At 31.7% G+C, this 15,855-nt stretch overlaps 1 protein-coding gene across 1 annotated transcript in view; it reads right to left on the bottom strand.

Annotated features, from left to right (window-relative positions):
- FCHO2 (FCH and mu domain containing endocytic adaptor 2) overlaps nucleotides 1–15,855 on the bottom strand; it is a 135,698-nt gene that overhangs the window by 93,524 nt on the left and 26,319 nt on the right. The window contains exon 6 of the mRNA XM_081285988.1: nucleotides 3,716–3,820. Coding sequence (XP_081142114.1) covers nucleotides 3,716–3,820 — 105 coding nt within the window. The remainder of the gene's footprint in view (nucleotides 1–3,715; nucleotides 3,821–15,855) is intronic.

Genomic DNA, 15,855 nt, shown 5'->3' with positions numbered 1-15,855 from the left:
ATTCATTGTGACTTTCCCTTCCAAAAATCCTGGAAATCAACTCAATTTCCTTATTGAAATAGTCTTTCACCTCCTATTATTTCTTCCCTTGATTTATTCTTTAGATCTTCTTTTAGCTCATTGAACATTTTAATAATTAGTTTATTATAGTCTTTATCTGGAATTTCATCCACTTTCATATCTTGTGGATTCCTTTGTTGGGGTACTATAAATTTTGGCAAGAGACTTGTTTGCTCATTTCTTCATGTTTTCAGAGGTCTTGGATTTGCATGTGTGTTGACATGGATTCCTCTCCCTCTTTTATTTTCATTCCCTTTTTGAAATATTAGACTATACTAAATAAAGTACTTTCTTAATTATTTAGAAACATTTGAGGCATGAATCCATACAGAAATTCAGAGCACAATTCAAATGCAATTTTAAAATTTTGTTATTTGGAGGGTAAGGAATACTGCTAACTACCATAATTTCTCAAAATTAGTGACTACTAAACTCAGAGCAATTCATCAATAGGAAATAAGGATAGTCAAGTGTTAAGTACAAATAAATGAACTTTATTGAACTGGCTTTGTATACTGACAATACTGCTTTACAGAGGCTTGCAACCTCATCTTCAGTACCAGATGAGGTTTAGCATTCTAATTTTTTGGATTTTTAAAAAATAAAAATGCATACATTATAAAAATACCTCGTGTTTTAGACTACCATCAGCAGGACTTAAAGCAGCATTTTTTTTTGTCAAACACATTAATATTTCTAAAGGAAAATATATGTATATCTGGTCTAAATAAGACAAATAAGACTATGAACATCTTTACATTGGTTCAGGTCACATTTTGCTGCCAAATAAGTTACCAAAAGAAAAAACACCTTTTTTCTTCTCAGAGCTTTGGGGATTCACAATTGTGTATAAAAGACTGTGGATATTAAATCCAATTCAGATTCCTTAGCCCTTCCAAAACTGACTACTTGATGTCTCCATCTGGGTTATCTCAAAGGTATCTCAAAATTAACCTGTTCAAAACTAAATATCTGATCTCTTTGCCCATCAAACTAAGAGTTCTTCATCTAGTCTTTCCCAATCCTCTCTATCCACAGAGAATTGCAAGCCAAAATTTGAAAGTAATCTTATTTTCCTCAAAATTTCTCTACCTATTCTGCCACTTTCAAGGTATTCACTTTTCTCCCTCTCCAAGACCACCACTCTAGATATCATCCTTCTCACATATTATATATACTGCCTTCTATACTGGACAATGTCCTTTGGTGGTACTATAATCCTACACAAAACTGACAGAATTATCTTTTAAAATACAGATCAGATAATGTCATATCCTCTCCTAAAACCCTTAGAAGGTTTCCAGATACTCTTAGAAGAAAATGTAAATCCTTACTAAAACCCAGTCCTGGACTTCACTCTTCAACTGCATTTCTCTCCACCATCTCCTCAATTTTAGTATGTATTTTTTACTTTCCTGAATGCATTATTTCTTTTACACCTCTAAGTCCTCATATCCGAATCTTGAAACACTCTTGTACTATTAGTCTCCTACCTTTCTTCAAGTCTCAATTTTAAATGTCACTTCTCCAAAGTGACTTCCTAACCCAAATTAGGTCATTCCTATTATTCTATCTTATGGAAACCTATTCTTTTCACTTTTAACATTTACAATTATTTATCAACTTAAGCATGTATTTAATGTTTGCCTCCATATTCTATACTAGAAACTTATCTAAGCAGAGTTATTTACATGTATCTGCATACATCCAGCATTTAGGACAATACCTACAAAATGGTAAAGAGGGATGCCTACATGCAAGTCTATTGGTTTCTAAGATGTGAGTCATGCATTTCTTCTAGTGAGAGGACAAAAAATTAAGAGTCCAAAATAACAGATTTACAAAATCCTTTCATACTTACTGTATACCCACCATGAGCTGGGATCTATTTTAAATACTGAGGATATAACAATATAAAAAATAAGTCAATTCCTGTTCTTAGAGAACTTACATTTTAGTGAGGAACGACAGACAATATAAAATAAATAGCCTGACAAGGTGGTGCATGCCTATAATCCCAGAGACATGCAGGGATGATGCAGGAGGACTGTGAGATTGAGGCCAGCCTCAGTAACTTAAGATCCTGTTTTAGAATAAAAATAATAAGGGCTTGGGACATTAGCTCAGTGGTAGAGCATTGCAGGGTTCAGTCCCCAATACTGCCAAAAGAAAAATAAATAAATAAGAAGCCAGTGATCTTCTCTATGTTTACAGTCTCTCAGCTATGACTAAACCATTTTAATGAAAATAGCTTTTTATTAGTCATTGCTTTTCAGAGGTTCTAACCTCTAGCCTCAGTATCAGAGCTGTAGTCCACTATGATAAACATGCTGCATGATAAAAAAAAATAAACTCCGCTGGAAGCCACCAGTGAATTACTTGAGGGTTTTCTCTCAGTATGGCAGCCAGGGAGATTTTAGGTTTAACCTTGGGAACTATGTGTGGCTCTCCCACAACATAGATTTCCCAAGGAACCTGACCTTTATCTGCACTCTACTAGGAAGATCCCTCATAGCAGCTCCAGAGATGGGCGTAACCTGTTGGGAACTGGACAGGCTACCTATAACCTTTTTTTTTTTTTTTTTTTTTGGTGAAGAACATTCTATGGAAGGCCTTTAATGTTCCCCGATATAAAGAAAGCAAGCACAGGTTCCATTTCATCTTTTTAGTACACAAGCTCAAGCTGTGTACTAAACCCCTGCTTTCTGATAATATTTTCTGTGTCCTATTGTTTTTTTCATCATTCTATTTTTCTTAGCTTTTATTTTGCAGCCAGCCCATTCTACGGAGGGGAACCACATTTCCATCACCTGTGTGGAATGCATGCGAGAAAACCCGATATTGCAAACTACTGAGATTTGTGGGTTTCTCTGTCATCTTAGCATACCTAATCTGACCTGATTGATAGAAGTGAAATTCACGGTATCTTGGATGGTGATAGGTGCTAATGAGGAAAATAAAACAAAAGGATAAGAAGGATGGAAGTGGAAATATTAGGAAGGACTCATAAAGGGCATCCACCTTAAACTAAGCCTTTAATTATGGCTCTAAGAACACCAAACTGAATATAATTTATCTCAAGACTATGGAAGAGACATTTTATTGTCTTTTCCCCCCACTAAAATGTAAGTGCTATAGAAGAGGGTTTTTTCATTATTTCACTGACTGCATTATCCTCAATACTGAGTCTTTCCAGTTTTCTTAAGTAAATCTTAAAATCCACACACAAGTCATTGTCTACATCATATACCAATGCCTTCATTTTCCCTAATTATCTTTAAACAGCCTCTTCTGAACCATCTGAATAATTTTTATGACATTTTTAGTACTGTATCTTCGTCCTCTATCTCATCTTCCAAACATGATGCAAATATTTTAAACAGCATTACCAGAACACTGAAATTTTAAAATTTCTAATACCAAGAAATTATATAGCAGAAAAATTCTACTAATTAGTACACACAAATACAATTATCTTGTTGGGTTTATATATATATATATATATATATACCTTTATTTTATTTCTTCATTTTTATGTGGTGCTGAGGATTGAACCCAGCACTTCCCACGTGCTAGGTGAGCACTCTACCACTGAGCCACAACCCCAGCCCTACAAAGTATCCTGTTTTTAACTTAAAGCCTTAAAAATACCAACCTGGGCTGTTTCTGTCATTTTCTGTTCAAAATCAGCTTTTGCTAATGCATATTTTTCCACATAGAGTTTATACGTATCTGTAGCTTTCTTAGATTTAACAGCTGCCTGTAACAAAACAAAAATGTTTTTAATTTTATGTTGACCTTTTTTCCCCTAATATAAGTTCATTTGAAATAACAAATTAAAATGCACTTTTTACATTGATATTTTTATTTTTATTTTTAATTGATTTTATTTATTTAAATAAATAAATTTATTTATTTATTTAAATACATGACAGTAAAATGCATTACAATTCTTATTACACATAAGAGCACAATTTTTCATATCTCTGTTGTATATAAAGTATGTTGACACCAATTCATGTCTTCATACATGTACTTTGGATAATGATGTCTATCACATTCCAACATCATTGCTAACCCCCTGCTCCCTCCCTTACTCTACCACCCTCTGCCCTATCTGGAGTTCCTCTATTCCTCCCATGCTCTCCCCCACCCCCACTATGAGTCAGTCACCTTATAACTTATATTCGGCATTTGTCTTTTTGGGATTGGCTAACTTTACTTTGCATCATCTTTTCCTACTCCATCCATTTACCTGCAAATGCCATGATTTTATTCTATTTTACTGCTGAGTAATATTCCATTGTGTATATGCCACATTTTTTTAATCCATTCCTCTAATGAAGGGCATCTAGGTTGGTTTCATAGTTTAGATATTGTGAATTGTGCTACTATAAACATTGATGTGGCTGTGTCCCTGTAGTATGCTGTTTTTAAGTCCTTTGGGCATAGACTGAGGAGAGGGATAGCTGGGTTAAATGCATTTTAAGATTTCAATATGACAAATAACTTTAATACCTGGTGGTCAAGCCTGCCTTAATCATTTGTTTTTGTTGTGATCATAAATTAACTCAGGAATTAAACACTGACTCTCCTTCCTATCTGATGAAATACACTTTAAAAAATTTGGGCTGGGGATGTGGCTCAAGCGGTAGCGTGGTCGCCTGGCATGCGTACGGCCCGGGTTCGATCCTCAGCACCACATACAAACAAAGATGTTGTGTCTGCCGATAACTAAAAAATAAATATTAAAATTCTCTGTCTCTGTCTCTCTCTCTCTTTTAAAAAAAAATATATTAAAAAATTAAAATACTCTCATTTTATAAAGCAGAGTGAGATTGTATAACCACATTATAATAGTACAGTGTTACTAAAACTATATTAACACACTGTAAGAAAGAAATTTTCTGACAATGTACAAAAAATGTTACAATACCATGAGAATATTCTTGACACTTCTAAACCAGTGAGTCTTCCTTCCTCCCCTACAATATATACATATTCCATTTTATGTCTGATTAAAGTCTATAAACCTAGATCAAAAGCTAAGAAGTCTGGGGTTCTTGGGGTTTTTTTTTCCATTATGTTGCAGCAAATCTATGAATTTGTTTTTAATCTTTGCCTAATTTTTCAAGATTTCTATCTTTAAAAAATGTTGCTACAATATTACCAGTTCAGTTATTTATTCAATTAAAAATTAAAAATAACAAATATGGTAGTCAGTTTTGTATTTAGAAATGTATTGGTAGCAGGGATGTTTTCATAATTTTCAGAGATTATGCATTCTTCATGAATACTTTTATATTGAGGATTGAACCCAGCACTTTGGGAACCAGAATGCATATTTGCAAATATGCATTTCCAAACTTAAAATATAGGTGTGAACAGTGTGTACCAGTAAAAAATATATTAAAAATATATTAATATTTGAAAGTGAGGAATACCAACATAAGTTATTTTTTTTTCTCAAGGACTCCATAAAAGAAAGATAGCCTACATATAAACAATTATAAATTGGTAGAAAGTAAACAAGTCACAGATATCAAGATAAATCCTGAGGAAGACAGACATTCGGGGGAATTTCTGGCATCGTGTTGAGTAGGGTATACACATAGCTATCAAGAAACTTTACTAGGGGTCGGGCTCCAAATTCCTTAATAGGACGCCCATAGCCCAAGAGTTAATAACAAGAATAAACAAATGGGACTTACTTAAACTAAAAAGTTTTTTCTCAGCAAGAGAAACAATAAGAGAGGTAGAGAGCCTACATCCTGGGAACAAAATTTTACCCCTCACACTTCAGATAGAGCCCTAATATCCAGAGTATACAAAGAACTCAAAAAATTAAACAATAAGACAACAAATAACCCAATCAACAAATGGGCCAAGGACCTGAACAGACACTTCTCAGAGGAGGACATACAATCAATCAACAAGTACATGAAAAAATGCTCACCATCTCTAGCATAGAAATGCAAATCAAAACCACCCTAAGATACCATCTTACTCCAGTAAGATTGGCAGCCATTATGAAGTCAAACAACAATAAGTGCTGGCGAGGATGTGGGGAAAAGGGTACACTTGTACATTGCTGGTGGGACTGCAAATTGGTGCGGCCAATTTGGAAAGCAGTATGGAGATTCCTGGGAAAGCTGGGAATGGATCCACCATTTGACCCAGCTATCGCCCTTCTCGGACTATTCCCTGAGGATCTTAAAAGAGCGTACTATAGGGATACTGCCACATCAATGATCATAGCAGCACAATACACAATAGCTAGACTGTGGAACCAACCTAGATGCCCTTCAATAGATGAATGGATAAAAAAAATGTGGCATTTATACACAATGGAGTATTACGCAGCACTAAAAAATGACAAAATCATGGAATTTGCAGGGAAATGGATGGCATTAGAGCAGATCATGCTAAGCGAAGCTAGCCAATCCTTAAAAAACAAATGCCAAATGTCTTCTTTGATATAAAGAGAGCAACTAAAAACAGAACAGGGAGGAAGAGCATGAGGAAAAGATTAACATTAAACAGAGACAAGTGGGGGGAGAGAAAGGGAGAGAGAAGGGAAATCGTATGGAAATGGTAGGAGACCCTCAATGTTACACAAAATTACATATAAGAGGTTGTGAGGGGAAAGGTGGGGGGAAACAAGGGAGAGAATTGAACAACAGCAGATGAGGTAGAGAGAGAAGATGGGAAGGGAGGGGAGGGGGGATAGTAGGGGATAGGAAAGGTAGCAGAATACAACAGTCACTAATATGCCATTATGTAAAAATGTGAATGTGTAACCGATGTGATTCTGCAATTTGTATTTGGGGTAAAAATGGGAGTTCATAACCCACTTGAGTCAAATGTATGAAAGATGATATGTCATGAACTTTGTAATGTTTTGAACAACCAATAAAAAAAAAAAAAGGAAACTTTACTAAGTATTCTCAAATGACTGATCAATTTGAACATAGGAAGATTGGAGTGGGTGACTGAAATAAATAAGAGTTCAAAAAAAGATCAAAGACAGACAAGTTATAGAAATCCAAGATATAAAAACCTCCATTTTCTTATTGAGGTAACACCCTGCTATGAATGAGAAACAGTAGGGTAAGGCCTCAGAGCTTAAAAATCACTATGAAAAATGCAATAGCATGAAAAATTCTAACAATATTATATTAACTTAAAAATAAAATGGGATGAAATAAAAATAATGTTATTACAATGATAGGATTATGGTGATTATCTTTGTTTGCCAACTTCCTGTAAAACTACTTTCTATAATGAAAGAAAATTACTTTAAAAATGAATATGGGCTTCAATGTGATCTAAAGTTTTCATTCTTGATTGTTATGGACATTTTCTTCCTTTTTAGGTCTTTCCTTTTCTTATTGTTTTTGCTTTTATACAATAAAATATTTCCCCAAAATAAAAAAAAAAATTAATATGGGCTTGATCAATTTACATATGATCTCGCTGTATTAAATACTATCTTTAACATGAAAAAAAAAATTTTAAATAAATTTCAAACCATGGTATAGAGGACATAACAAGCAGTACAACTAGATGATTAAAAGTAATGGTAAAGGGAAAAGCTGGAAACTATGAAATCTGTGTAGAGCCAATCAGGACCACTAATGTAATTATCTCCAGCTGTGATCAGGAGTCTAAGAACAACAGTTAGAAATACAATAGGGCTTACCCTGTGGTTTGGCTAGAGATAGGGTTGTAGCTCAGTGGTAGAGCACTTGCCTAGCACATGTGAGGCATTGAGTTTGATCCTCAGCACCACATAAAAATAAATAAACAGGGCTGGAGTTGTGGCTAAGTGGTAGAGCACCTGCCTAGCATGTGTGAGGCACTGGGTTCGATTCTCAGCACCGCATATGAATAAATAAAACGAAGGTCCATTGGCAACCAAAAAGTATTTTTAAAAATAAATAAAATAAAGGTATTGTGTCTACCTACAACTAAAAAAGATATTTAAAAATTTTTTAAAAACAGCAACTTTGTTCTAACTACATATATTATAGTAAGTATATATGTTATACGTTTTCCTACCTTCTTAGAGAATATAAGATGTCATTTTACCATGCAGTGTAAATAAAACTGCTTTGGGAACCAGAAGAACTTAACTCAAAATTTTGGCTCTACCATTTACTACCCTTTTGATCTTGTCTCTTGAGCTTTACCTAGTTCTCTCATTCTTAAAATAGGAACAATATCATTTATTTGTAAAATATATGCTAGTGATGAAATGTAAGTAAATAAAATCCTTATGATAGGGCTTGACATATAGTCAAATTTATAAAATAAGTGGTATCAGCTACTTTTCATAGTTTCTAACAAAGAACATCATCAAGAACATACAATATTTAGTTTTGCTACTATGTAAAGATATACATGACTCATACATACTGAGTTGTCTGTCCCTAGAGAAAGTAACTAAAACCTATAACAATTTTCTACTTTGCTCCTATATATAATTTATATATATATACACACATATATAGATATAATTTTACCATTGTCTGGTCATTTGACATTATTTTATACCACTGTTATTATGTTTTCTCTAATATCCTATCCCTGTTCAAATACAACAATTAGATAAAATGGCTAGTTAAAGTTTATTACGTACCCTCCCAGGAAACCCAGATAACCATGTTTGCTAGAATTATTTTAGAAACAATTCTAATGTAATGGTTATATAGGTTTCCTTTTGGATTCTTCTTATGCAAAGAGACTTTAATATCTTCTTCCAGCTACCAAATTTTCAGTACGTACATGAGCAATCAACAATCCACAGTTCACAAAATTATTTTCTATGACCCAGCCTAGCAAAATGATATAGCCTCACTGGTAGCCCCTTCTTTGCTTGTTCCTCATCCTGAAATCTACTCTTTTTCTTGCTATTAAATTACTGTTGAATAATTTATGTTACCTCTTGATAAAGATGTGATCATTCAAAAATTCATAAAAATGGAAAATATTAAAAATTAACTATAAGGACCACTGTTGAAACTTTTCAATGTAACTTATTACAATGAATCTTTCTTATCATCTTTCCTTTTTAGAGATTTTCTTTTTACAGGTTCTAAACAAAATCAGATACTACCCCCTCTCTAACCTCTTATTCTGCACTATTTAATAATATATCTTGGTTCTCCAAGATATGAATACTTCTTTTTTTAAAATATTTTTTAGTTATAGGTAGACCCAATGTATTTTACTTTATGTGGTGCTAAGGATTAAACCCAGTGTCTCATGTATGCTAGGCAAGCACTCTACCTCTGAGCCACAACCCTACCCCGATATAGGACACTTCTTGAAGCAGGAAGAGAACACCATCAGATTCAGTCTTTAATAACACTCATGGCATCTAGCATGGTAAAAAGCTAGGAACCAAAACAATTATGTACTATTAAATTCAACTTATCACTTCATAATTCAATAGTAAATCAAAAAGTAGCTAAATAAATTATTTTAAAAGGCAATCTATTCTAAACCTTACAGTTAAAATAAACTCTAAGTTTTATTATATGAATGAACAGAAAAATTTACGTTTTTCTATAATGATCAATTTCCATATAAATATATTTGCTGTGTTACATTCAATACAAATGATGGTTTCTCAATGACAAGAATGTATAATCTAACGAAATAAAAATGACTGCCTAGAGGAATATTACTCCTTTTAGAAGACCTGTATTACTACAATATAATTATTTCATATTACTTATCGCATTACATAGAAATTTAAGAAATGAAAAGAAGACTCTAAAGCATTATTTTCTTTCCCATACTCAAAGTCTCTAAAATTCTAAAGAGTTTTGCTACTCAAGTCTTTTGAGTCAAAATCCATAAAAATACTAATTTAAAACTTTTACACCACCAAATTTTTATTTTTTCTTCAACATTAATTCCCTTGTACCATAAATCTTGGTTTAGTCATTCAACTCAGCATACAAACATTTACTAATTCTAAGCATAATCATCTTTATCTCAAAGATAAAAGAGCTGGATCTAACTCAAAACTGTAAACAAATAAGATTTTTTAATCATACCCTCTAATATCAGGAAACTAAAATTTCGCTTCTCTTATTTGGAAGCATGAAGAAAGAAAGAGGGCACTTTTTTTAAAGATTTAACATTTTTTATATTACCTCTAGCTCTTCAAAGGTAAACCCAGTATGTCAAAATCTTAAAAATTACACACCAACTTTAAAGAAGTCTCTTGGAAAATGAACAAAAAAGGCACTTACTAATAAAAGAATAATATTTAATACAAAATACTTTGTTGACTTATGGGAAATTTTAAGGATGACAAAACTAAATTTATAGAAGACTATCATGTAAAAGGATATAGATGCAATTTTAGAATATAATTGTAACTATTATTTTTAAAGCAAAAAAACATCTTTCATAGAAAACAGTTACAGAATAATAATACTGAATTATTAAATCAAAATGACTTCTAAAATAGCATATATCCTTAATAATGCTATAAGTTTTTACAGTAGAACTACAGAAACTGCTGTAACCACTTTTGTAGTCATTATTAAAAGGGAAGTTGGAGCATAGGGGTTGGGTTTTTTTGTTTTGTTTTGTTGTGTGGTGCTGAGGATTGAACCCAGATTGTTATACATGCTAGGCAAGTGCTCTACCACTGAGTCATACCATGAGCCCTGAAACATTTGTTCTCAAATGAGGAAACCATGTTTAAAAGCAATAGCTAGCCAGGCACAGTGGCAAACGTCTGTAATCCCAGTGGGTTGGGAGGCTGAGACAGGAGAATTGGGAGTTCAAAGCCAGCCTCAGCAATGCCGAGGCGCTAAAACAACTCAGTGAGACCTGTCTCTAAATAAAATACAAAAATAGAGCTGGGGATGTGGCTTAGTAGTAGAGTACCCCTCAGTTCAATCCCAGGTACAAAAAAAAAAAAAAAAAAAAAAAGAAAAAGAAAAAGAAAATACAAGCAATAGCTATGTTTCTTCTCATAAATAACAGATTTGCTCTAATAAATTACCTATGGGCAATAAAGTCCTACATCTTACTCATTTCCTTAACATTACAAATTTACTGATATACTACCAAAAATATCTCTGTTTAACTGCCTATTAATTTTATGGTAAAATTCTGTGAAACCAAAATATGCATATCTGTTCTTGATCACAGTCCACAAATATGCATGCCTACTAAATGGTTTTTTATAAAAATAAGGGTGTATGAATGAGGATAAAAGCAAACTATGTGGTAACACCAAAATATTTATGAAAGGAAAAATAGTTCAAAGATCTGCCTTTAAAAATGCATCATGTTAATACAGTTTACTATAGACCAAAAATAAATTATTTATTTACACCCATAATAAATCACATAATAAATCAGAATGACTAATATATCCAGCATATAAGTAAAGATGCCACCTCTGAGCAGGTGAATTACAAAAAAAGTACTCATTCCATTGAGCTGTCTATCACTAAAGGCAAGTGAAATACTGGCTGGATTTTAGCCACCAACTCACAACCCTTGGATACAACCATATGCTATGGTCCTGCTCAATATATAAAAAGAAAAGAAATCCTTTTATTTCATCCAAGTCATTACCTTAAACTTTTCCTTCTTTATATCAAAAGACTTAGAATCATTTAAGTATAATCTCTTTGCCGTATACTTTTCAAATGATCACTTCAGAGTAGGTGATATGTTAAGACCACTGAGTTTCACAAAAGAGAATACATGGGAGTATTTAACCCAGTAGTATTTTCACCCTCTGGAAAATTTCAACTAATTTAAACTATAGACATCTTTTAATGAACTGGTATGGTTTCCCATACCAATAGTTACATATGTTCTATAAGTAAACTGCTCCTATTGCTTACATTTTTAAAGTAATTATTTTACTTTGAATTGTACCCTGCTTCATGTTATATTTGCTCCTCTCTTTTTTTTTTTTTTTGAAAAAAATTAAACATCACACAGACAACAAAGGCCCTATGTTCTTCGTAGATCCATTCCCCTCTTTCCCTCCTCAATGTAATTTCCATCATGTATTGGTATTTACTATCTCCATGAAGGTCCCTAATAAGTATTTACTTTTTTTTTTAAATTGTAGTTTTCAGGATAGCTTTATTAAATAAACATAATTTAATATATCCTCATTCTTTCTTATATTTTACTTCTTTTTTTTACAAAGCTAAACATACATTTATTTTTTATCATATCTCTGATTTATTTATTTTTGCATTGTAACTCTTAATACACCTTTATACCACAGTTTATCATATCACTGATTGTATAAGTATTTACTTTTATATATAGTATGTTTTACAGAGAATTAAAGGATATGTAAAAGATATCAAATTCTATATATTCTGCTGAAACTTTGCTTTTCTTATTCAATATTATGCTTTTTAGATTTATTTAGGTTAATTAATACATGTCATTCTAGCCAGTTCCTTTAGTATAAGAGACCCCAAGAACCAATCACCTAGAATCAAGATTTCATTTATTCCTTTTCCTCCAACTTTTTTTGCTATAATATTTTAAATTCCTAATCTATCATTCTACCCCATTTAGTTCATTTATATGAACTACATGTGATGTCCCATATTATTAAACACTCTCATATTACCAAATATTTCAATTTAATAATCTATTATTAGAAGTCTAATCCATTTATATATATATATATATATATATATTGTGATTACTGGTATGTTTGGATTTATTTCTTTCAACTTACTGAGTCTACTATTTTTTTCTTTCCTTCTTTATTTGTTTCCTTTTAAATTAATATATATTTTAAATACCCTCTTCTTTTACTGATGTAGAAGACTTAAATTACATTGCTAATTCTTTTAGTAGTTAAACTTAATAACATACTTGACTACTACTAAATCTGGTGTAATTAATTGTAAGACACATCATTATCTCATATACCACTATAATAAAAAGATGCTATCAACTAAGCATCTAATGCTTTCTTATGATTTCGAACTTTTACATCACATTTGTTGAAAGAGCTATTTTAGATTAGAGGAGGATGTTTATTCTAAATTACCAGTGATGTCATGCTTGTGCAATTTAAAAAAATAAAAAGGAAAAACAAAATGAATAGATAGTACTCCTAAATCATACTCACATTCAGATTCTGACCCTTTTCAATTGCTTTCTAATTTAGAGACCAATGAGGTCTATTTTTTCAAACATAATATTATCCTCAATGTCATCAAGAGCATTATTGACACATCATTTACTTTTAAGTGTCCAAATATTATATCCAGATTTTCTCCCAAGCACTTGTTTTTAACAAAAGGTTTTCAATAACAATCAGAACTATTCCTTCCTCAAATGGTCCTTAAATGATATGTTAAATGTACTTTCAAACTGCTACAGCTATACAATTATGCAACCAAGTTTGCCCAGGCAATGAAACTATGTCATAAATGCCACATTATCAACAATGATTATCCATATATTATCAATTATCGATATGATGATACTATCAAATGAGATGCAATTTGATTTCAGATATGTGTCAAAAGAAATGTTTTTATCTGGTGAATAGTCCTGGATTTATTTAACCTACTTAATTTCTATAATAGTATTTTCAATTTGCAAACTCTTAAATTTCTTCAGTTCTGAAAAATTCTTAGCTATTAATTCTTCAAAAGACTACTTGCCCACCATTCCCCTCCATTTTTTTCCTTCTGAAAATCAACAGTAAATGAATGTTGGTAACTTTATTTTGCTACGCTACACTCTAGATTAGGTCTCTTAGCACAGGTTGAACATGATCCTTAACCCCAAAATCCAAACTTTTTGGGACAAAATTCCACAGAATGAGACTTTGTTTTATGTAAAAATTATCAAAAATAGTGTATAAATTACCTACACATTACATGAATAAAGGTATATATAAAACATAAATGTTAGTTATGTTTAGATTTAATGTCCCACCCCTAAAGTATCATATAAATATATATACACTTCATATAAAATAAATATCATAAAATATATTTTATATATATGTATATGTTTGTGTGTTCCAAAAAATCTGAAAAAATTCAAAGTATTTCTTGTTCCAACATTTTAATAATTGATATTCAACCTGTACTATCTTCCAAATTTATTTTTATTAATTAATTTATTTTAATTAGGTATATATTACAGAAGAATGCATTTTGATTCATTGTACACAATTGCAGCACAACTTTTCATTTCTCTGGTTATACACAATGTAGCATCACATCATATGTGCAGTCATACCCAAATCTATATTTTTCATTTCTGAGTTTTCTAATTAGCTGTTTTTTCTACCTAGTAGATTGTTTCATTATGTATCTTTTACTTTCTTAATCTTCTTTAATGTAAATTTATATTTCTTTACACGACCTTTGACAAATTTCTTGTTTTCACATAAATATTTCTGTTCATGTTTTATAAATTTAAATTTCATCACGGTGAGCTTTTTATTCCAATTATTAAATTCACTGGTTGTCTATTAGATTTTTTAGATGTTCTCTAGATTTTGTTGCTCACTCATTTCAAATGGGAATTTTGTTTCTGTTCTTCCCTCTATTGCACTCCATCAGAACTGCTGAAAAGCTATGTAGAATACAATGTAAATGGTATCACCTCCTTGAACTGTGCTCTATCCTTTATACTCACCCACTCCACTCTAGAAATTTTTAGGTTATCTCTTGCCAATCCTCCAAAGATCCAACTTAGTATCAGTCTTACAAAGGTAGTTTTTAATTATTTCTATATGAAAATTTTGGTGATATGACCAAATCATGAATTGGTTTGATGGCTTGATTTCAGATAGGATTATGTATCCATGGATCTCTACCCGAAACCTCCCATAAGGCTTTAGCCCTAGTCATTCTTCTTGTTTCCTTCTACCTATAGCTTCAAGTTCTTTGTGCCTCATCTTAAGAAGGGAACGTTGGCCTCCTTTATCACAAAATAATATTTCACTGCCTAACTTAGGACTTCAAGTTCAACAAACGTTTATATAATCAATCTTTATATGCCACTTTGGATTTCTGGTCTACAGAGATAATACTCTTCATTTTAGACTCTCTTATTTTGCTTTCTCTTTTCATATTTTATTCAAAATCACTATATCTGGAACATAGGGTTTTCAAATCATTAGCTTACTATGGTTTTATATCTCATTTATCATACTAACATTATTTTTTTAAGAGAGAGAGAGAGAATTTTAATATTTATTTTTCAGTTTTCGTCGGACACAACATCCTTGTTTGTATGTGGTGCTGGGGATCGAACCCTGGCCGCACGCATGCCAGGTGAGCGCGCTACCACTTGAGTCACATACCCAGCCCCTATCATACTAACATTAAGTAAAATATATTATTCCAAATTCTATCAACTGTTTTGATTTTTTCTTCTAATTATTGTCCGTGCATATATACTTTTATAGTCATAACTGTACTACGGGTATAATTTAGTTTTCCTTTTTTTACTAGATATTTCAAATATTTAACAGTTTTCAAAATTATCACTCCATATTAGTACATCAAATAAGTAAATGGTTAAAGCATTTTAAAAGAGGAAAAAAATATTTTTAAAGCATGAATGAGGGAAAGGTTTGTGGTTTATCATAATGTACATAAATGTGCTCAAAGTCAAAAATAAATTATCCACAATATGTATTTATAGATAATCTTCAAGCATCTAAATTTTTTTAAATAAACCAAATATGATATATATATATATATATATATATATATATATATATATATATATATATATATAAATTTTCTA

This window comes from Spermophilus citellus, assembly GCF_964194105.1.
Source record: "Spermophilus citellus genome assembly, chromosome: 1".
NCBI lineage: Eukaryota > Metazoa > Chordata > Mammalia > Rodentia > Sciuridae > Spermophilus > Spermophilus citellus.
The sequence above is the reverse complement of the archived record's forward strand: the minus strand, read 5'-3'. Positions and strand labels throughout refer to the sequence as shown.